This window comes from Neophocaena asiaeorientalis, unplaced genomic scaffold (assembly GCF_003031525.2).
Source record: "Neophocaena asiaeorientalis asiaeorientalis breed wild unplaced genomic scaffold, Neophocaena_asiaeorientalis_V1.1 scaffold131, whole genome shotgun sequence".
Taxonomy (NCBI): domain Eukaryota; kingdom Metazoa; phylum Chordata; class Mammalia; order Artiodactyla; family Phocoenidae; genus Neophocaena; species Neophocaena asiaeorientalis.
In genome coordinates, this window is record NW_020173201.1 from 1701257 (window position 1) to 1724425 (window position 23169).

Genomic DNA, 23169 nt, shown 5'->3' on the forward strand with positions numbered 1-23169 from the left:
TTCCAGTTCCTCCACATCTCACCAACACTTGGGAAAATATATATTTTTTTAATTTTAGCCGGTGAATAAGAAAAATACGTAGTCCTTTCCTCCTGTTTCTCCTTTACTCTCACACTATCACCACATTCACAATACTTCTGACGCTTCTGGTTACCAAATGTGTAGGGTTTTTTCCCCCACATTAAGCAATTTTCTGTGACACCAGATGGCTGTTCTAAAATGTAACTCGATTCTGACACTATCTACCTAGAGACAGCATCAGATCCCACAGGCTAAGGGCTCAGTCCCACAAGACTGGCCCCCACTTCAGGTGCCAATTGTAAGCAGTAGGTCATCACCCAGGTTACCCACAATTTCTACCCAGTATGGCTACAGATAGAAGGTTCTCATGACCCCTTCCTCGGGTTTAATTTGCTAGAGTGGTTCAAGAACTCAGGGAAATACTTTTTACATTTACCATTTTACTAAAAATGGATATGACATAGGATATAGATGAACATCCAGATGGAAAAGATGTGCAGGGCAAGGTATGTGGGAAGGGGCACAGAGCTTCCATGTCCTCTCCAGGCATGCCACTCTCGCCACACCTCTACTCATTCACCAATTCACAAGCTCCCTGAACCTCGTAGCCAAGATTGATCATTAACTCCACTTCCAGCCCTTTCCCCTTCTCAAGAGAATTGTGGGGGCGGGGGTGGGGCGATGGGGCTGAAAATTCCAAGTTTCTAATCATGGCTTGGTCTTTCTGGTGACCAGTCGTCATCCTGGAGCCATCCATGAGCCTATACAGTCACCTCATTAGAACAAGACACTCCTATCACCCAGGAAATGACAATGGTTTCAGGAGCCCTGTGTCAAGAACCTGGGGCAGAGACCAATATATATAATTTTTCTATTATTTTACAGCCAGTTTAGGGGTATTACTGGTATTTCACAGTGGTTTTAATATCTAATAATATAATCAGTAGATAGTTTATTAGTATCTTTTCACATGCTTATTTGCCATCCATATGTCTTCTTTAGTAAAGTATCTGTTCAAATCTTTTGCCCTTTTTAAAAATTGGGTTATGTGTCACCTTACTAGTGAGATATAACTTCTTTATATATTCTGGATTCAAATCCTTAATCATATATATGTTTTGCAATTATTTTCTCCAAGTCTATTGCTTGTCTTCTCATTTTCCAGATAGTGCTTTTTGAAACACAAAGATTTTTAAATTTTGATGGAGTCCATTTCATCAATTTTTTAATGGATTGTGCTTTTAGTGTTGCATCTAAGAAATCTCTGCCTAATCCCAAATAGGCAGAGTAGTAAATGAAGATTTACTACTATGTTTTCTTCTAAGAGTTTCATTGTTTTAGCTCTTATATCCAGGCCATTGATCCTATATTTTTTGTTTACTTTTTAAAATTGAAGTATCATTGATTTACAATTATACTAGTTTCAGGTATATCACACAATGGTTCAATATTTTTATAGATCATACTGTTTAAGTTATTACAAAATAATGGCTATATGTCTCGACACTGTACAATATATCCTTGCTGCTTGATCTTACATTTTCTTCTAGAAGTCTTCTAATTCTACATTTTATACTTAAATCTATGATCAATTTTTGTGTAGAGTGTGAAGTAAGGGTCTGTCATTTTTTAACATATGGAGGTCCAATTGTTCCAGCACCATTTGTTGAAAGGACTATTCTTTTCTCCAATGCATTACCATGGCATCTTTGTTAAAAACTGACCATATATATCGGAATTTATTTCTTGACTTTATTCTATTCTATTGATCCATTTGTTTACGGCTATAGTTTTATAAGTTTTGAAGTCAGGTATTTATTAAGTCCTTTTGTTCTTTTTCAAAATTGTTTTAGCTCTTCTGGGTGCTTTGCATTTCTGTATAGATTTTAGAATAAGTTTCTCGATTTCTACAAAGAGACCTAGGAATTACAATAGGGATTGCAGTCAGCCTACAGATGATCAATCTGAGTCTTCCAATCCATAAAGATAGTATCTCTCTGCATTTATTTGGGTTACCTTTAATTTCTCTCTGTAATGCTTTGTAGTTTCCAGTGTACAGAAATACTTAATTTTAAAACACCAATGATAAAATTCTTACTTAAGCTTTGAATCTGGTATCAAATTGTAACAGCAAACCTTGCAAAAGTTATTTAAGAATCTTTCAGACACAATTTTAATTACCTCACATTCAACAATGGGACAAACAAATAAACAATGAACAACGTCTAAAGTCTAACCGTTTTAAAAAGTTCATAAAACCAAGTAGGAAAGAAATTAATGCCTATCTCAAGAGGGAATTTTCCTTGACTATTTTGCCCCAAAAAAGTGTTTGGTAGCAGAAACTAAGTACAGATCTTCCTCCACTTATGATGGGGTTATGTCTCAATAAACCCATCATTAAACTGAAAACATCAATAAGTCAAAAACCTACCAAACATCATAACTTAACCTAGCCTACCTTAAATGTGCTCAAAACGCTTACATTTGCCTATAGTTGGGCAAAATCACCTAATACAAAGCCTATTTTATAATAAAGTGTTGAATATCTCATATAATTTATTGAACACTGTACTCAAAGTGAAGACCAGAATGGTTGTATAGATATAGAAGAGTCTTAAGTATATTAGCAGTGTTTCACTCGTGATCGCATGGCTGACTGGGAGCTGCGGCTGACTGCCAATGCCCAGCATCATAAGAGAGTATCATACTGCATATAGCTAGCCCCAGAAAAGATCAAAATTCAAAGTACAGTTTCTACTGAATGTGTATCATTTCTGCACCATCAAAAAGTCAAAACATCATAAGTTGAACCATTGTAAGTCAGGGAAGAAAACCAGATCTAGTACAGATGGTTCCTAATTCCCAAACCCAAGAAAATTCCACAAACTAAAGTCATATCCACAAACTCACATAATTTCTCTCTATATCTGTATGTATATAAAACTTCATACTGCCAACCCAATTAAATACACCATCTTCAGTCTTTCTGTCTCAGTGTTTATAGCATGATTTTCATCTCCAACTGTGAATGTATAAGCTTTCATGGAAGCATATTTATCAAATAAAATGGGGTTTATATTCTACCAAATGTTCAAATTATGAAAAGGTTTTTTTTTAAACTTTGAGAAGTATGAATGTTAACAGAGACTTTTTGATGAGAAACTCTCATTTAAAATAAAAACAAAAAAAAATTCATACCAGAAACCATGTACAATTACACTATTTATAATAGCAAAAAACAGAAACTACCCAAATGCCCACTGACAAGAGAAGATGATATAAACTGTGGTATTTATTTACTGAATATTGTACTGTAGTAAAAATGAATGAACTACAGTATATGCAACAACATGATAAATATTGTAAATGTAATGTTGAGGGGGAAAAAAAACAAGTCCCATTTGCTTATGTCTCTAAGCAAAACTAAACATATTGTTTGGGCACACATACATTCATGATAAAGCCTTTTTATAGAGGCAAAGGAATGATATGCACCAAATGCAGAATAGTAGTTAAAGGGGATAGGGAGTAAATGGGGCAAGGGAGGGCAGGAAAACTGAGTCACTAAGGAACACATAAATAGACACATGCAAATTATTAGCAGTGTTCCAGTTCCTGGGTTGAATGGAGGGTTTATATGTTTACACGCTTTATAACTTACATATGTCATCTAATTCTTTTGTAAGTATAATTATTTTTAAAAAACATAAGCAAAATCTATTTTTTAAAATCACCCATTATAAAACATTTTCCAGAAGCGTAACTGGGCACTCAGAATATATTGGGTTGGCCAAAAAGTTCACTTGGGTTTCTCCATAAGATCCTAAAACCTGAACGAACTTTCTGGCCAATGCAATACATCAAAAAACAAAATTTTTTAAGTTTTTACCTTTGTTTCTGTTCAACTGCTTTGTCCAAGTGCTGAAAGATATCCTGAAACAGGGTGCAGCTGGATTGACTATTAATCGTATATCCATATCCTCTTTTCCAATATTGTTTCAGATCATTTAAGTATTCTAAAACCTAAAAATACAAATTTCAAAAATCATTACTATTAATTTTTATTAATGTAACAGATTTTCTGATTTAATAATGATTTTTTCAGAAAAGGTTACATTGTTTAATCACCATTCTACACAAAGTATAGTAGAATCTTAGCATTTACAGAGTTTATACTTACCATTTCAAGCATTTAAAGGTTAAACCTAAAGGTCCATGACACAGAGATTTATGCTGAGACACAAACCCAAATGGGAATGTAGAGACTGACATGCAAGAGCAAGTTAGTAGTACTCACAAGCAGTAATCCAGCATCCATGACAGTTCAGGATACTGGGTTAAAGACATGTGCTCACCTCCACTTTCTTCTAAAATTATTTTAAGATGATAGCAAAGATATATACAGAAAAAAGAAAAAATGTACATAGAAGAATATTCATTACAGCACAGAAGGTGCCAACAGTGAATCAGGAATTTTTAAGAATTTCAGGAAGGTAGAAACCAGATAGAAAATGAGTTACTTTGGTTCATGTATCAGTTTGGCAAAAACAGTAATAAAAGTAGACCAAGGGGGCTTCCCTGGTGGCACAGTGGTTGAGAATCTGCCTGCCAATGCAGGGGACATGGGTTTGAGCCCTGGTCTGGGAAGATCCCACATGCCGCAGAGCAACTAGGCCCGTGAGCCACAACTACTGAGCCTGTGCATCTGGAGCCTGTGCTACGCAACAAGAGAGGCTGCGACAGCGAGAGGCCTGCGCACCGCGATGAAGAGTGGCCCCCGCTCGCCGCAACTAGAGAAAGCCCTCGCACAGAAACAAAGACCCAACACAGCAAAAAAAAAAAAAAAGTAGACCAAGGATATGGAAAACTGGTACTAGAAGGAATGTGTATTAATACAGATGTTCTAAAGGACAGACTGGCAAAATACACAAAAACACACATCTTAAGGCCCGTTTAATTCTGTTTCTTATAAACTAATATTCACAGAGGAACACAAGAGACAATGTATAAGAATACCTTAGAGTAGCACTGCTTAAAGGAGCCCCCCCCCCAAATTTCCTGGAAATACCTGAATTTCATTAATAGGTAGAGGCTTAAATAAACTATGATATACACATACTATGGAATACTATAAGATTATTTATAGATCTACATGAACTGACATGGAAAGATCTCCAAAACATACTGCTAAATGAGAAGAGCAGGTTAAGAATGATAAATACTTGCTGGCCTCTGCTACTTGCAATAGATCAGACCCACCAACTATTATTGTTGTAGTTCAGTGGGGCAATATTATGCCATTTCTGAACCTATCATGGCCAGAGTGCTCTTTACGTACTGGGTTTTTGTATAAAACCCAGTGTATGTTGTCTAACTGCTGTTGGTAGCAGGAGAAGAGCAAGATGGTGGGGAAGGATTGTACACAGATATGTATAGAAGGAAGATAGCTATCTGTAAGTCAAGGAGAGAGGACTGGAACAGATACTTCTCTTACAGCCCTCTGAGGAGACCAATACTCCTGACATCTTGATTGCGGACTAGCAAAGGAATACATAATTTTCCTTCTTCATTTTCATGAGAAGTAATTGAAAGCTATCATCTATGCAAGGGGAAGCTCTGGTCAGTTATTTTCAGTGTTTTGGTCCTTACGCCTTTCACAGATCTAATTCAAATGCTGGATCTCTTCCTTATTAGCTTTGTAATCTTGGACGCATCCCATAATTTAGTTGAGTCTTACTTTCATTATCTGCAAACTGAGAGTTCTAGTACCTCCTGAGAGTTGTGCAAAGCCCTCAAAAATGCCCTTAGCACACAGACGTTGTTCAATAAATGTCAATTGCTTTGTGAATTCCTGTAGTTGTGTGCTGCAGTAATTTTTTAAAAAATAAATTTATTTATTTTATTTATTTATTTTTGGCTGTGTTGGGTCTTCGTTGCTGCATGTGGGCTTCTCACTGTGATGGCTTCTCCTGCTGCAGTACACGGGCTCTAGGCACACGGGCTCAGTAGTTGTGGCACAGAGGCTTAGTTGCTCCATGGCATGTGGGATCTTCCCGGACCAGGGATCAAACCCGTGTCCCCTGCACTGGCAGGCGGATTCTCAACCCCTGTGCCACCAGGGAAGCCCTGCTGCAGTAATTTATATGAGGGGTAATCTTTGTACAATAAACGTATTTGTTAAAGACAAAAAAAAAGGAATAATACAGTATAATATCATTTACTAGCAAAATACACACACAATTACACTGCTTACATTTCTAAGAATGGTATAAATTATAAATAGAGCACAGAAAAGGTTGAAAAGTACACATCAAACTGACAGGAGTGGTAGATTTCTGTGGAGAGGTCTTGAATTGGAGTTGGTGATTAAGGTAGCCTTTATCTGAATGTCAAACTTGTACTCGTGTATCATTTGATCCAACACCAAAAATAAAGGACTAAATCTTGCAACCCAAAAGAGGTACAAGAGAAGACTACACAGTAGTTATGAGCCATTCTTCTCAGAAGAGTCCCTAGAGAAATTAAGTGCAAGCCGTAAGTTTAAGAGCAAGAGCAAGGGTAGGCCACTGCCATATACCAAACACAAAACTAAACATATATTAAAGAGGCAATTAAATTAAGAAGTTAGCAAAAGGGACAAAGTAAACGTTAAAAAAATTAAAATAAAAAGAATTAGATAAAGTTCTGCCAAATCTATTCAAGAAATAAAACAAAAACAGTATCATAAATGAAAAAGGAGAGGCGCTTCAAACCGTGGCACAGGGAAAAGGATGTCAAGCAGAATTCGGCAGTCTTGCTGAGTTGAGGAGTCAGAACTCAGAGTTTAATAAGTCTGAAGTGGTTGGAATTAGCAGGGTAGAGTATCAGAGAGGAGGAAGCTACACAGAAAAAGAACTCCAAAAATCGTGGGGGGGGGTCCCCTTGATTCTGCTGCCAAAGGCCGTGGGAGTTGTAAGCTGATCAATTCCAGAGCTATCACAAGGCTGAGAGATAATTCATGTTCCAAGTGGCCTAAGTAGAGAGAGCTTCCATAGATACCAAGACATCCAGGACTTCAATCTGGACCCCAGAAGAGACATACTTTAATAGTAAAGACATGTGTATAAGTAAGGTTTTGTTTCTGAGTTTTGTAAGGTCAGGTCGAGAGCATGAAACTCAGAAAAATGAAGCCTGAAAAGGATCAAACTGATCCACAAGTAACTTAACTGCAAAATAAAACAAAATTCAATACTTAGAAGACAAAATCCAGGTATTCAACACCATAACATTCACAGTGTCCAGTATCTAATAAATAATTACTGGAAATACATGAAGAAACAAGAAACATGACTTATAACTAGAAGAAAAATCAGTCAGTAAAAGAATCTATCATAAGAAAGAAGGAATGTAAGGATAATTCAATATTAGAAAATGTACTAATGTAATTTCTATGTTAGAAGATTAAAGAGGAAAAAAAAATCATCTTCCTAGATGCCAGAAATTCAGCAAACATTCCTGATCTTAAAAACAATAAATAAATAGAAGGTTTTGGTAAGAAACAGAAATTTTCTTAACTTGGTAAGGATAACTACTAGTGACTATGCCAAACATCATATTTTGCAATGAAACACTGAAAGTGCTCTTAACTAGAAAATATAAACAAAGCTTTGGGTTTTAAGATGATGGAATTAAGATATATATGCTCTCTTCTCTCAGAAATCACTCTAAAAAAAGAAGAATGAAAAAGAAATGCAAATGCCCCTTTCAAAGAAATTAGGAGACGTCTGTACCCTGAGCCACCACCATAAATGAGGAAGGACTGCCAAATGCAGTGAAAATCAAACAAAACCCCTCAGATAAAACCAACAGAAGACAGATCCTCAAAGCACATGGTACACCTGCAGGAGTAGATCCAATAATCCTTTGCTTGAAACAATAAGAACGAAGTCTAAGAGGAGCCTCCCTGGACAGTATGTAACACCATTACAGGAAACAGACTGATCTTCCATCTTTTTTTTTTTTTTTTTTTTGATCTTCCATCTTTACAAGAAGCATTCTACAAAGAATCTCAGAGTAAAACTCCAAACTGGAAGGAACACGACTTATCTCTGAATAGCTGCTCATCCCTACTGGCCGTCTGAGAAGTAAAAGCTGAATTCACTGCAAAGATGAGTAATAATTTAAAAGGTGCTAGTATCTTTACAAACATACAAATTAAAAACAAGACTGCTACACAGATAAAATAGCCAGAAAAAAAAAACCCTCACCCTAGAAATTCTGCTACAGAGAAAATGAAAACTATAATTAAATAAACAAAGTATCATGAATTCCAAAGACTTAAGAAAATAAAATAATCATTTAAAAAAGAAAGAGTCCAAAACAAGAAAAAAAATATATGGAAAGAAGCATAAAGATAGAAATATAAACTGGAACAGCTCCAAAAAATAATTGGGCATTATCTAGTAAATTTGAAGTTCTGCATATCCTATGATCCAGCAATTCTACTACAGACATAGACCTTCAGAAATGTGTACATACACACCTCAAGAATATTCATAATAGTCCCAAACTGAAAACAACCCAAATGTTCACCAACAAGATAATGGATTAAAAAACTATGGTAATTCATGTAATGGAATACTATACAGCAATAAAAATAACTGAACTATAGCTACGTGCAGCACCATAGATAAATCTTAAAAACATAATGTTGATAAAAAACTAGATACAAAAAAACACATACTGGATGATTCCATTACATAAAGTTCAAAACATAATTAAACTGTTTCTTGGGAAAAAATAATAAATTAGTAGACACTAAACTAACATAATAAAGAAAATGCAGATACACAAATAAGTAATAATAATGGGGACATAATCTCAGATATAGAAGGAAGACATTTTTTTAAATCATGAGATAAATTTGCCAAACTCCACAAATAAATATGAAAACCTGGAGAACATGAATGACTTTTACAAGAAAATATTAAATACCAAAACCGACCCCAGATGAGATAGAAAATCTAGATATACTTGTTACAGTAGAAGATAGACACAAAGCTGCAAAAAGCTATCCCACAGAGAAGTACATAGTTCATGTGTCATTTCTTTTGTAAGGTTTACCTGACTGCCATTAATCAACTTCCTCCTTTGTGTATCACTATACATTATATATACTTCTGTTATAGCCATCCCATTGTCTTGCAATGGTTTTTTTGTCTTTCACTCCTTGTGACATTCTTTGAGGACAATGCCTATCTTATGTTAGTATCTTCAGCTTCAACCAAGTGCCTGGCATGGAGCAGGCACTCAAACAATATCTGCTGAATGAAGGCACAGATGGACCAGCATTTCATAAGGTCTTGGATATCTAATAATATCCAGAATTCTTAGAATTTCATACATTTCTATTCATTTTTAATTCTTAAAACACTTTTTTAATAAATTATTTTATTTATATTGGCTGTGTTGGGTCTTCGCTGCTGTGTGTGGGCTTTCTCTGGCTGCGGCAAGCGGGGGCTACTCTTCGTTGCGGTACGCGGGCTTCTCATTGTGGGGGCTTCTCTTGTTGCGGAGCACGGACTCTAGTCACACGGGCTTCAGTAGTTGTGGCTCGCGGGCTCTAGAGCGCAGGTCAGCAATTGTGGCATGCGGGCTTAGTTGCTCCGCGGCATGTGGGATCTTCCCTGACCAGGGCTTGAACCCATGTCCCCTGCATTGGCAGATGGATTGTTAACTACCGCACCACCAGGGAAGCCCCTTAAAACATTTTTAATAAAGAATTTCAAACATAAAAATAGAGAATAGGAGAATAATGAACCCCCACGTACCTCTCATCCAACTTCAACAACAATTAACACTTGGCCAATTCTGTTTCAGTTATGCCCCTACCACCACCACTGGATTATGCTAAAGCAAATCCCAGACATCATTTTATTGCATCTGTAAATACTTCAGTATGTAAACCTATTTCATAGTGAAAAGTCCTAAGCAGAGATTTTTGTGTCAAATTACTGAAAAAGAAAAAAAAAATCACAGGAAACATCTAAATCAAAAGAAAACTTTAGGGCTTCCCTGGTGACGCAGTGGTTGAGAGTCCGCCTGCCGATGCAGGGGACACAGGTTCGTGCCCCGGTCCAGGAAGATCCCACATGCCATGGAGCGGCTAGGCCCGTGAGCCATGGCCGCTGAGCCTGCATGTCCGGAGCCTGTGCTCCACAATGGGAGAGGCCACAACAGTGAGAGGCCCACATACCACAAAAAAAAAAAAAAAGAAAGAAAACTTTATATTTTTTAATGAAGAATCTAAATTATTTGCTTTTACTATATAAAAAGAAAGTCTCTTATTCAATTAATTTAAACATGTATTTCAAATTTTCAAATCATGGTCATTTAAATGAGAATTTCTTTGAAAGCGGCGGTGGGGGGTGGTGGTGGTGGGATAAAGTGGGAGATTGGTACTGACATATGTGCACTAATATGTATAAAATGGATAACTAATAAGAACCTGCTGTATAAAAAATAAATAAAGTTCAAAAAAAATATGAGAAGTTGTTTAAAGGTACCTACACAATGGAGAAATCTGGAAGGTGCCACTTTAATCATATGATCAAACATATCATCATCAGTGATGTGACAAACTGACATCATTCCTTCTGATTAGACACACTATATAAGAATACTTATATAGTATTCTTGTCAAAAATGTTTAAACCCCAATCTAATCTTAAGTGAAAAAACAGACACAAAGACATTCTGCAAAAAAGCTGGCCTAGATGCCTGCAAAATGCCAGTGTATAAAAGACAAAAGAAAGGCTGGGGGCTTCCCTGGTGGCGCAGTGGTTGAGAGTCCGCCTGCTGATGCAGGGGACACGGGTTCGTGCCTCGGTCCGGGAGGATCCCACATGCCGCAGAGCAGCTGGGCCCGTGAGCCATGGCCGCTGAGCCTGCGCGTCCGGAGCCTGTGCTCCGCAATGGGAGAGGCCACAGCAGTGAGAGGCCCGCGTACCGCAAAAAAAAAAAAAAGAAAGGCTGGAACACTCTTCTAGATTAAAGGCATGACAAATAAATACAATGAATGATCCTTGATTAGATCCTGAATTTAAAAAAAAGTGGGAGGGAGACGCAAAAGGGAGGAGATACGGGGATATATGTATATGTATAGCTGATTCACTTTGTTATAAAGCAGAAACTAACACACCGTAATAAAGCAATTATACTCCAATAAAGATGTTTAAAAATTTTTTTTAAATAAAAGCTATCAATATAGGATTCTATTAAGACAAGTGTGAAAACACGAATACTGACTGTATATTAGACAATACTGTACTATATATGCATATGTAAATTTACATTTTATTATGATTATGTAGGAGAAGTTTCTTGTTTAGATGTATGTCCAGGTATTTAAGGGTGAAGTGTCTTGATGTTTAGAAAGAAAAAGGTTACATATATATGTGACAGAATAAATGTCCCTCAAAGATGTCTACATCCTAACGCCTACAACCAATGAATATGTTATCTTACATGATAAAAGGGAATTTGCAAATGTGATTAAGTTAAGGAGCTTAAGATGGAAAATTATCCTACACTATCTAGATGGGCCCAATAATCACAAAGATCCTTATAAGAAGTAGGCAGGAAGGACACAGTAGGAGATATAACAATGAAGCCGTGGTCATAGTGATACAAGGAATGCAGGTGGGCTCTAGAGACTGGAAAGGGCAAGGAACAGATTTTCCCCTAGAGTCTCCAGAGAGAACACAGCCCCCTGTTGATACCTTGATTTTAGCCCTGTAAAATTCATTTTGGACTTCTGACTTCCAGAACTGTAAGATAATAAATTTGTGTTGCTTTCAACCACTAAGTTTACAGTAATCTGTTATAGCAGCAATAGGAAACTAATAGATTATAAAGAAAGAAAAACAAATGTGGCAAAAAAGGTTAAAAACTGGTGAATATAGGTGAAGGACATGAATGTTCATTCTGTTATTCTTACAACTTCTGTCAGTTTGAAATTTTTGAAAATAATTTGTGGGGAAAAAAAGAGAGAAGTTCATATGCAATAAAGAGATAAAAGGGTAATCCTAAAAATAAAAGGAAAAGAAAAACAAGTAGCATAGAATCTAAGTCACCTAATAGTTCCATCTTTTACGATATGGAAATAAAAGCACAGAGTTGTTGGTCTTTGGAAGTAAGGGACCGCATGGATATAGCTACTCAGAATACAAAAAGGGCAGATAGCCAGGTAAGCATATGCCAAATATTCCAACAACTGCAGTAACTTGGGCAAATAAGTTGTTCTTCTGTTAAAAAGTAAATTTCCCTTTTGCCCACACCCCTCAGTCATTTACACAATACTGAAAATCACTTCAATTCTGTTTATTGGCTTTTTCCCCTACAGCAATCTGGGTAGGGAGAAAAGGGAGGTGAGGAATTTTGACACAAGTGAATGGTGACCATAAGTCTCTGTTTATACCTATACTGGTGTAATTATTACTGGTTCCCCTTTCACTTTTAAAAGTATTCAATTTAGGAGATTCCCTAGTGGTGGAGTGGTTAAGAATCCACCTGCCAGTGCAGGAGACACGGGTTCGAGCCCTGGGCCGGGAAGATCCCACATGCTGTGGAGCAACTAAGCCCATGTACCATACTACTGAGCCTGCACTCTAGAGCCTGCGAGCCACAACTACTGAAGCCTGCGTGCCACAACTACTGAAGCCTGCGTGCCTAGAGCCTGTGCTCTGCAACAAGAAGCCACTGCGATGAGAAGCCCGCGCACCACAACAAAGAGTAGCCCCCACTCGCCACAACTAGAGAAAGCCCGCACACAGCAACGAAGACCCAATGCAGCTAAAAATAAATAAATAAATTTATAAAAAATAAAGTATTCAATTTAGAACATAAATTTTATGATCATCCTAAGCATAGAGTTATTTCAAAGAAGGGTAGGCCAGGATGTTTCTGAAGTGATAGTTATGGACGTTTAGAGGAGATGAGAAGTGTTTTGAGTACTTGAGACAGAGAAAAAGTAGATCATCAGGGAGCAATTCAGGAGCACAGAGAGGAAATACATACACCTATTACTTCTGGCGCTCAGCATCCTAGAGCAAGCAACCATCGAGGGCTCTTTTCCCTTCTTCCAACTTACCGGCTAAGCCCTACATCTGCATTGGCATAATACTACAGAAAAATCACCTTTAATCTGGTTGTTGGTCACTTTAGTCTTTAATTAACGAAATAAAGCACTTGTTTTACTTTCAAATGTACATTAGCTCTCAGCTTAAAAGCTTGCTTCTAACTGACAAATAGTACACTTCTTTTCAAAATTTGAGGTTAAATTCTGAAGTTAATAATTGATTTTCATACAGAATGCTGAAGGTTCCATATATATGCAAGGGATGACTGAAGTTTCTAAAGTCCATATTTCTGAATGACCCATACATAAAGATACATCTTACTCTCATCCATCAGAATTCTATCCAATGCCTTGATCCTCAATACTTAAGAAAACAATTAACACTTTCCTACCCCACATCTCTGGCTCCCAGCATCCCAGATTTGACCAGAATTTGCCTCTTTTATAGTCACCAGAGGTCTGTCTGCCCTTCTCTCTCTAGAGTCTAAAAGTCTACAAAGAAACAACATGAATGAAGAGGAACGAAAGGGAATACAAAGTAGCCAGGCAGAACCAAGATGAATCACTGCCATCACTGGGTAGAAAACAGAACTCTATTTATTATGAAAACTTTATAAAAGAATAGGTATTTGGAAAACCATTCATCCTCTCTGAGCTTTGGCTTCCTATAAAAAGAAGAATTTGGATTATATTAGCTCTATGATCCTTTCCAGCAGTAAAATTTGATGATGGGTTAAGTAGGTTTTTAACTGGGTGGACTTAGAAATCAAATCACAATGGAAGAATGTTTTCCAGAGTTTTATGAACCTAAACTATTTACAAGTAGGCAGGTCCTATCTGAACAATTAATCTCTCTTTTTAAGGAAAATTACAAGATAGTCAAAGGCACTTAATGTTCCCTACTCTGCTTATTTTTTGAAAAGCTGCTTCAAATAAAGACAACAATGAAAACCATGCAAAAAAAAAAGCAAAGAAACTGCAAAAGTAATACTTACCTTTGCATCATCTATGTCAAAAACATCACACCAAGGAGATTTAACACCTTTAATTGCCAGGTCAAATGAACAGGTGAAAAAAGCTACCTGAATTAAATCTGAGAGAAAAAAAAAGGTAAAATTTGTAGGTTACTATTTCCTGCAGTTTTCCAAAGGCTGAATATCTACAGAATGCCAAGGACTTACTACATAAAACATAACTTGATTTTGTTACTTTTAGAGGATTAGAGGAGGGGAGATAAAGTTATAAAAGGTTTTAGTCCCCAACTTGAAAGTCAGTAATGACAAAGAACATTTATTGAACAGTTCTTTTAACTACACAATTCACATTATAACTATTAAGAAGAAGCAAGTACAGAGAAGGATATAAAAAAGAAGAGAAGACTGCAAAAGGTAAAGAACAAAGAAAAGGCAGACTGAGGAGTCAGGAGGAAGGTGAAGCAAAGGGTCAAGAAGGAGAGAAACAAAGAGGGAAAAATCACACTATGAGACCGGACTCTGACACTAATTATCTTGGGTAAGTCACTCTAGGCTTCCTGGGTCTCAACCCAAAATAGGCAAAGGATTTATTCTTTTGTCAAGCAATATCAAAGGACATATAATTAATATATCCATAACACATAAAGGGTACCTATGATCAATAAGAAAAAACATAAAAATAATCCAATAGAAGATGGCCAAGGTTATGAAGAAGCAATCCTCAGAAGGAATGAAATAGCTAATAAACATAGGAAAAGATGTTCAACCTTACAAGTAACCAAAGAAATGCAAATTAAAGCTAGATATCATTTTTCATTAATTAAATTGGCAAAAGTCAAAATGACTAATAATATCCACTGTCAGATGAATTGGGGGAAATGAGCATTCTCACATATTGCTGATATAAATTTTTCTACACCTTCAGAGAACAATTTGGAAGTATATGTTAAGATGTAAAATATTCATGCACCTTAACCCAACAATTCTACCTATAGTTACCTTATAAACTCTCAAGTGCAAAAAGCAGACTATAAGAATGTCCACTGTTGCGTTATTTCAAAGAGTTAAAAACTAAGAAAAACCTTAGTAGGAATGTAATTTCCTATAAAATAAAGAATTTGGACTGTATTAGCTCCAGCCTCTCTGACCAGTAAAACTTGATGATGGGTTAAATAAATTTTTAACTATCATTTACCTAAAAAAGTAATCATATATATCCTATAAAATAACAGAATTTTTAAAAATGAGACAGATACATTGCTAAGTAAAAATGTTACAGAAAATACATACAGCATCACCTTTCTATGCAAAAAAAAAAGTATTTAAATAGCTAAAATATTTTTGAACAGTTACTCTGTGCCACGTACTGTGCTAATGCTTTGCATGAATTAATCTCATATAATCCTTGCAATAATCCTGTGAGGCAGGTACAATTCCTATATCCATTTTACAGAGAAAGAAACTATGGCACAGTGATATTAAGGAACTTGCCAAAGATCACAGAGTTAGTCAATAATATAACAAAGTCAAGAATCGAATAGTCGAATTCCAAACAGTCCAATTCCAGAACCCATGATTTTAACCACTATGCTAATATTGCCTCCAAAAAAAAGTTGCTCTCAGTTACTCCATCAGTAAAATACAAATAATTCTTGTCAAGTCAGAGACTAGAAATAGTGTTTTTAAAAAAATCTTCAACAATCTTAAATGCCCACCAGCAGAATAATGGCTAGATGCTGGTATTATATAATGGGATTCTGTACATAAGTTTAAAATGCAGAACTAGAATTACACACATTAAATAAAAAATGCAAAGTTGAATTAAAATCAAATTTCAGACTGATACCATAGTTTGATACCATTCCTAAAAGTTTAAAAATCTGCAAAATGCCCCATTTAGTCATAGAAACATAAATATAAAAACTGGCATGGGATGACTTAAATGCTCAATTCATGACAATGGTTACCTCTGGGAGAAAAGGAAAGGAATGAGATCCTAGAGAGGGACAAAGGACCCTCAATTTATTTAAAGCAACTAAGTGAACCATAATGTTAAAATCTGATCAAACTAAGTTGTGGGTATACAGCTACTCATTAGCCTTTATTATTATCTATATACTTGAATTATTTCCCAAATGACATAATTTTTAAAGCTCTGCAAACGACCCCAATGTATAGCCAGTTGAAGAAAAGAGAAAAAACTCAATTTTAGATGCCAGTCTAGGCATCTTCACTTTTTTGATCCTTATAAAGCATTCAGACACCAGGATTCACATGTTCTAGTCTACTTAATTTATTCCCAACATTTCCTATTTCTAGACTTTGGAAATTTATTCACAGTATAATGAAATCACACTCTATATATCTGTCAATATCTGCTGTATGGATTATACATTCCTAGAAAACAGGAAAAAAAATCTTATTATTTTTTCTTAATTTCTCATTGCTAGGTAACCATGTACCTTGGTTTTCCACCTGCTCTCCCAGCATAATTATTAATAGTGTTTCCTTTCACCCTAAAGTGTCCCAGGTGGCACAGTCAACCCATCCACTGCAATAGCTTATGACATACATGACTGCTCATTTTCTCAGCATCTCTAGGTATAAAAGCTTCAAAGAAAAAAAAAAAATCACAGTACTTTTTAAAAACTTAACCCCTCTCAAAACATTAACATGTACTTCTGAACTGCTTTAAAAGCTAAAGAATTTATATGACTTTCCATTTGTATCACTTTAAGAGGGGATAATTCAGAAAAAGATAATTTTTGTTTTATAAATAATGTTTAGAGTTGAAGCTTTATATAACTTTGCCCTCAAAACAAACAAAAAAAAATTCCAAGATAAATCAAGAGTCTTGTGTATGAATTTACATAAAACTCAAAGAAGAATCTGAATTTAAGAATAGTAAGCATGAGATACAGAATTTTCTTGACCTAGAACACATTATTTTCTCAACATAAAATCAATTGTGGTCCTTTAAGAGGAATAACTTTATGCTTCCATATTTTTCCATGTTCAGAGTTTAAAAACCACTTAAACTATTTCAGAGTTCAAATGCGAGATAATAGGCACATTACCTGCATTTAAGTTGTTGACTGGCACTTGCAAAATACCTGCAACTTTTTTTAAAATGTTCTGCATTTCTGGTCCAGTTTTGAAGGCTTCTACATGATAAAGAGCCGTAGCATTCCTTTCCACTTGAGTTAAGAACTTCTCACAATGATCAAAGAACCTCATTAATTTATCATTAATTCTTGGAGGTCCACACTCCATGTCTGAAAGGGAAAAAAATAATTGTGTGTATGTATGTATGTATGTATGTATGTATGTATGTGTGTGTGTGTGTATATATATATATATCCAGGAAAATTTTGTTAGGAACCCTAAAAACCTATTTATTCATTGACATGTCTGAAATAAGTACACACTGCTCAGGAAAGACATAGGGCAAAACTATTCCCCATTTGTAATAATTGTTAGCTCATGAGAGGATACGCTAAAAAAGACTAAAGAAACAGAAAATATCAAAGATAAAATAAAATGCTAGAGCAATACTACATTATGAAATAAAGGTGAAATGAATGTTTTCTTAAAGAAAACAAAAATAATTAGATATGAATGTCATAAAAAGTGTAAAAATCTATTACCTAAGTACTGTTTCCATCAGGCACAGAAAATTTGAGAAAACAATCTAAAGATTAGCAACATTTCTAATTACAAGGTGAGAGAGAATTCAACAGACAGGCTCTGTTTTACTACTCTAAGCCAAAGTCTAAAAATAGAGTATTTTATTTTCTCAATTAAGTTTCTCAATCCTGTGTTCCTTTACAAAAGACTGCTTTGGACAAAAACTACTGACAATAGCACAAAATGCATTAAAGTTTCAGGTCTTCTGTATTTCATTGTGCTAGATGCTTCTGATTCGGTTTATTTTCTAACTGAAGCTCCAGAATAACTTCCCATTTAGAATTTTATGTATTAACATTATTTCCCCAATTCGGTAACAAATACATACTAGAAAAGCATTCGTAATCATGCTTCAACTACTGGGGTGCCTTTTAAGTTTTCTCAGAGTCATATTTAAAAATACACAGATTCCAATCATCATTTCTCCAATAATTTACCATGAAAAGAACACCAAGTATACATTTCTGTAATTAAAATAAGAAAATTATGCCTAGTTATACCATTTTGCTTCAGATGTGTATGTGAAAATATCTATATGTATGTGTGTGTGTATCCATTTCAGGAGCTCCTGAAATGAATAATTCTGCCAATTTTAATTGGCAATCAGATTACAGTTCTTAAGAAATTACTAGGAAAATAAGTGATCTTTGTCATCTTTTTCTGTGGCCTCAAAATTTCCTAAGTGGATCTGGATAATTCATCCCTGCTATTATCTAATTACTGCTATTCTTTAAATAGAAACAAAGGCATTGTTCTGTTTCTGTAAGAATACAAAATCCAATTCAGTGGCTTCCCTCCAAAGCCCAGATGTACACAACAGGCAAAACAATTGTCTGTAGATAATAATGAAGCAGCTAAGCAAAGGGTTTAATCTCTGATACTGAAAATTGTGAGGGGTGGCTTATCCTGAACTATTTTGATCCATGGCTGGCAAATGCCCATTCTCATAATCCATCTAAGGGCAAAAATTCATTCATCCCAGGAGGTCCAGTAGTCCCTTTCTGGTATACACTATATACATATATAGTACTATATTGAAGTATGTTCTGCTTTCAACGTTCAGTTAATTTAACAGATTTGTGGGAAATCTTCATTCATATCAATGGAAAAAAGTCTAGCTATATTAAAAAGCATGATTCAACAAGTGACTAAAGACAAGTCAGCCGACCGAGTTACCCACAGAGTCATGACAGAGTCATAACACATGACAGAGTCAATGGAAGAACCCCTTGGAGATGGCTGAACGGCTTAAGAGAGAATGCTATTAGAGAAATGACAAACCAGTCTACTTCTAATTTATTTTTTGCTTGGGCTTTTTAAAGCTAAATGATGCCTCACCTCAACTTTGACCTTAAAGCTGATCAAGAAAGTATTAACACTTGTTCATCTCTCTGGCACAAAAATGTCATGTTTTCATTCTTATCCTTAAGTTATAGGACAAATGGAAGCTGTACGTACAGTGTAATGATTAAGAGACCAAGCTCTAAATCAGATTTCCTGGGTTCATACCTACTCATTTGAAATTAGGCAAATTAGTGTTTCTACGTCTCAATTTCCTCACCGGTTAAGAGGGGGGGAAATACAATCAACCTCAGAGAGCTGTTGTAAGGATTTTGTGAAATAAATGTAGGCATGCCTAGCACATAGCAAGCATTAAGTGTTTGCTATTATTATTATGTGACTTTTAAAACATTTTCTAAGGAAAAAGCATCATTTGAGGGAAAACAGAAGACCTGGATTCTGGGCCTCAAACTAAGAAAGGACAATCAGCAGGGCATTTTCTTAGGCTCAGCTTCTTCACCTGTGAAATAAAAGAGCTCCGCTAGACGATCTCTCAAACTTTGCAAAAGTATTGGTAGTGGAATAAATTAGTAAAGTACTGTGCCATGACCATGGACCACAGCTACAAGGAGAGTAACTCTATAGTACATGCAAAATCAAAATAGAGAAAAAAGCAGAGCAGTAAAGGAAGTTTGAGAGTACTTCCCAAAATAGGTTGTAGGTCTAGAATTAATATCTGAAAAAGCTGCTAAATGAAAAAAAAAACAAAAACAAAACAAAACCCAAATAGTATTAGTATCAGAAGTAAAACCTGAGGAAGAAAAGTCCTAGATTTAAAAAAAAAAAAAAAAAAAAAAGTGCGCCGAACTGCAGAACTAGTCGCCAGAGAAGGAGGAAGGGGAGAGGGGTTGGTGCTCAGATGGAGAAATTAATTTTGGGAATGGGTGATCAAAAACTGCCCTGGCCTGTCTCCCTTCTTACTGGATCCCCCAACGTCTACTACAGCGTCCTGCACGTAGAAAGTGCCAAACTCATCCCTGATGAATGAAAAAATGAACATTATGTACGAGGATAAGGGAGAGAGCCAAGTCCTGAACATCCCATGGGATGGGGGGCTGGGGACAGAAGGAAGTAAGGAGAGGCTGGGACCGGGGAAGTCCGGGATCTGGGGGAGGACCGAGGCAGGGCACTGGCTGGGCGGCCCGGGGTGGTCACCTGCGACGTCGGGCGGCGGTAACCCAGGGTGGTAGTGCTGCCACAGTCCTTGCAGGAAGGCGGCGCCGCTGTCCACGCAGCGGTGCTTGGAGCTGGTGACTAGCTGCAGGCGGCCGCAGTTTTCTCGGCTGAAGAGGACTGGGAAAAGGGAGGCCAGGCGCAGGGCCAGCTGTCGCATGTCCTGCCGCCCCTTCTCCACCAGCTGCCCGTCCATCCAGTCCGCGTACCACAGCGGCCAGTTGGCCAGCACAGCGCCCAGGTCGCCGCCGCCGGCAGCGCGGATCCGGTCATCCCCGGGCCCGCGGGCCTGCAGCAGTCCGTGCAGCTGCCGCAGCTTGCGGATCTGTTTGGTGGTCGGGTAGCGGGTGCCGTGGCGGATGAGGGCGACCAGCTGTACCGGGGTGCAGGTCTCCTCCAGCAGTTGTGGGTCCCGCCGTGGCGCCTCGGGGTCCGGCAGCAGCCCGGGGTTGGCATCCTCGTAGCGAGTCTTGGTGCCGAAGTAGGGGCTGAGCGGCGAGACCACGCGGTCCTCCGGATCCAGGAGGGAGCAGCGAGAGAGCGACGAGACCAGCGCCACAGCCAGGGCCGCGACGGGTGCCACGGAGACCCTGAAGAGGCGGCAAGGGCCACGGAGCATGATGCACTGGGGCCCGCGGAGGGAAACATACCGGCTCAGTCGACGGCTTCCGGCTCCGGTGGGCAGGGGGCGGGACCGGCCGGTGCTTCCGGCCGGTGCCCCACCCCGGGAATCACTGCGCGTAACCAGCTCTCAGGCGGTGAGGAGGCCGCCACTGCTTCCGGCGTACCGAGAATGCGGGCTGGACGCTCCGAGGAGCCCAGTGGCCCTGTGGCTCGGGTGAAGCCGGTAGAAATCCTCGAAGCGCTTCGGAGACCTGTGGCTTAGGTGGAGCCGGCGTCGCCTGCACCCCCGAGCGTGGGCGAGTTTCCTTGTAGCTGGCGGCGCCTCAGGGACTGACTCAACGACTCCCCCGCTGTTTAAATTCTCTAGGGTGTGAATAAGCCGGGACTCAGCCTTAAGTCTCCAAAGCTGCCAAAACAGGACACCTTTTAAGAGCTGACATCTGTATCATCATCCATACCCCATTCTACTCTGTTTTTCAAAATGTATTTTGAACCAGCTGCATCAAATCCACCTGAGGCGGTGACGGAAAATGCAAACCCCAGGGCCCGGGCCCAGCATGCCTCCTGGAGCCCAAGATTTACTCCCCCTCATTAGAGTTTGAAATGAATCCCTATACATTAAGGCAGAGGCGAACCTGGAAAGAGTCTCAGTTCTCCAGGAAATTTAATTCCTGAGCTTTTGGTAGTATTCTGACCTGGACCAGCAAAGCTGACATCAGGGGGACGGCACCCCAGAAGAACTATGCTTGTTGATACCAAGGGTTTAGACAGTAGAGACAGCAATCCTGCTAACGGGCGCATTGAATCGTGGCCCAACAGATTTACTCCATTATAAGTATGAGCTGATCTGTGTGAAGCAAACAAGATGTGTATTTACCGCCACTCCGAGTCCAAACTCTCCTCCCACGTAATGACATATTCAAATCAACCCCAACGTTTTTTCGTAGGTTATTGCTCCCCCCAAATCATAAATCTGAAGAATACCTTGGTTTCTCCACTTGAACCCTAGTTCATATGCCAGCTGGAAAAAGAATAAGTATTAAGTCATACGGTGATCCAGATTGAAGGAAGTTTGGGCCATGTTTTTATAAGTGCAGCTTTTCCTTCAAAGACACCATTAAATTGCTCTTGGTAAGTCCGCCTCCATCTTTACTCCTTTTCTCCTTAAAAGTGCCCCTCCGGTCCAGAGAGGTATACCTCTTAATGTTAACCCAGTGAAGAAAATGGTGTAAAATCAAGAATAGATTCCGACTTGAATGCTGCAAATTTTAAGCTGTTCTGTGGCAGGTAACCATCTTTAGAATATGTTCTTTTTTGGTATGCCGTTTTGTGGAATGTCAATGCCTGAATAGTCACGGTCAGTGATATTGTCACAGAACTTTGCTCAAATTAATATTTATTGAATATCTACTCTGTATGAACTTCCTTTTTAAAAAAATTTTTATTGGAGTAGAGTTGATGTACAATGTTGTTTTGGTTTCAGGTGTACAGCACAGTGATGCAGTTATACATATACTTATATCCACTCTTTTAGATTTTTTTTCCCATATAGGCCATTAGAGTACTGGGTAGAATTCCCTGTGCTATACAATAGGTCCTTACTAGTTATGTATTATATATACACAATATACAGTGTAGTAGTGTGTATATGTCAATCCCAATCTCCCAATTTGTCCCTCCCACCCCCCTTTATGGACTTCCTAACCTTATATTTTATAGGTTGAGGTGCTTGGTAATATTTCTAACTTCATTCAGCAAGCATTTGTGCTAGATGTGTCTCAATATATTTTACTTAGTATATGTATTTAATAATGATCACCTCTCATGCCCAATCTTTTGAGTCCTCAGGAGCTACCAAGTCTTCCTAATGGCATCACTCCTTCCTAATGAAACAATCTTTAGAGACCCTGCCTAAATATTTACAAAACACTAAATTTGCCCCTAGCTTGATTTTATTTTTCTTCCTCTAATTACTCATTAATTTATGCTGGTTATATACCTATGTAAACCAACTCTAATCATCTTTGGTGTAAAGCCAAGATGACAAATGATAAAATTAATCAATGCCTTCATGTTTTTGGCTAGGAAAAAGCAGCATAAAAAGGACAAAGAGCCCATAAGCTTTGGATCCAGACTACAGCTCAGTGACACATTAACCTCAGAAACCTACCCAAGTTCTCTGAGCCTTGGTTTCCTTACCTGAAAATAGGCATATTAGAACCTACATTGCAG

General features: G+C 37.7%; 1 protein-coding gene across 3 annotated transcripts in view; it reads right to left on the bottom strand.

Moving 5' to 3' along the window:
• MINPP1 (multiple inositol-polyphosphate phosphatase 1) overlaps positions 1–20953 on the bottom strand; it is a 71449-nt gene extending 50496 nt beyond the window's left edge. For 2 of the 3 annotated variants that reach the window (XM_024744859.1, XM_024744858.1), the window contains exons 1-4: positions 20296–20953; positions 17190–17387; positions 14134–14231; positions 3911–4044 (exon numbers count right to left, since the gene is read on the bottom strand). In XM_024744859.1, coding sequence (XP_024600627.1) covers positions 3911–4044; positions 14134–14231; positions 17190–17387; positions 20296–20932 — 1067 coding nt within the window. In that variant the 5' untranslated portion in view covers positions 20933–20953. The remainder of the gene's footprint in view (positions 1–3910; positions 4045–14133; positions 14232–17189; positions 17388–20295) is intronic. The other variant, XM_024744860.1, reaches the window with a different exon arrangement.
• Between the last annotated feature and the right edge of the window lie 2216 nt (positions 20954–23169).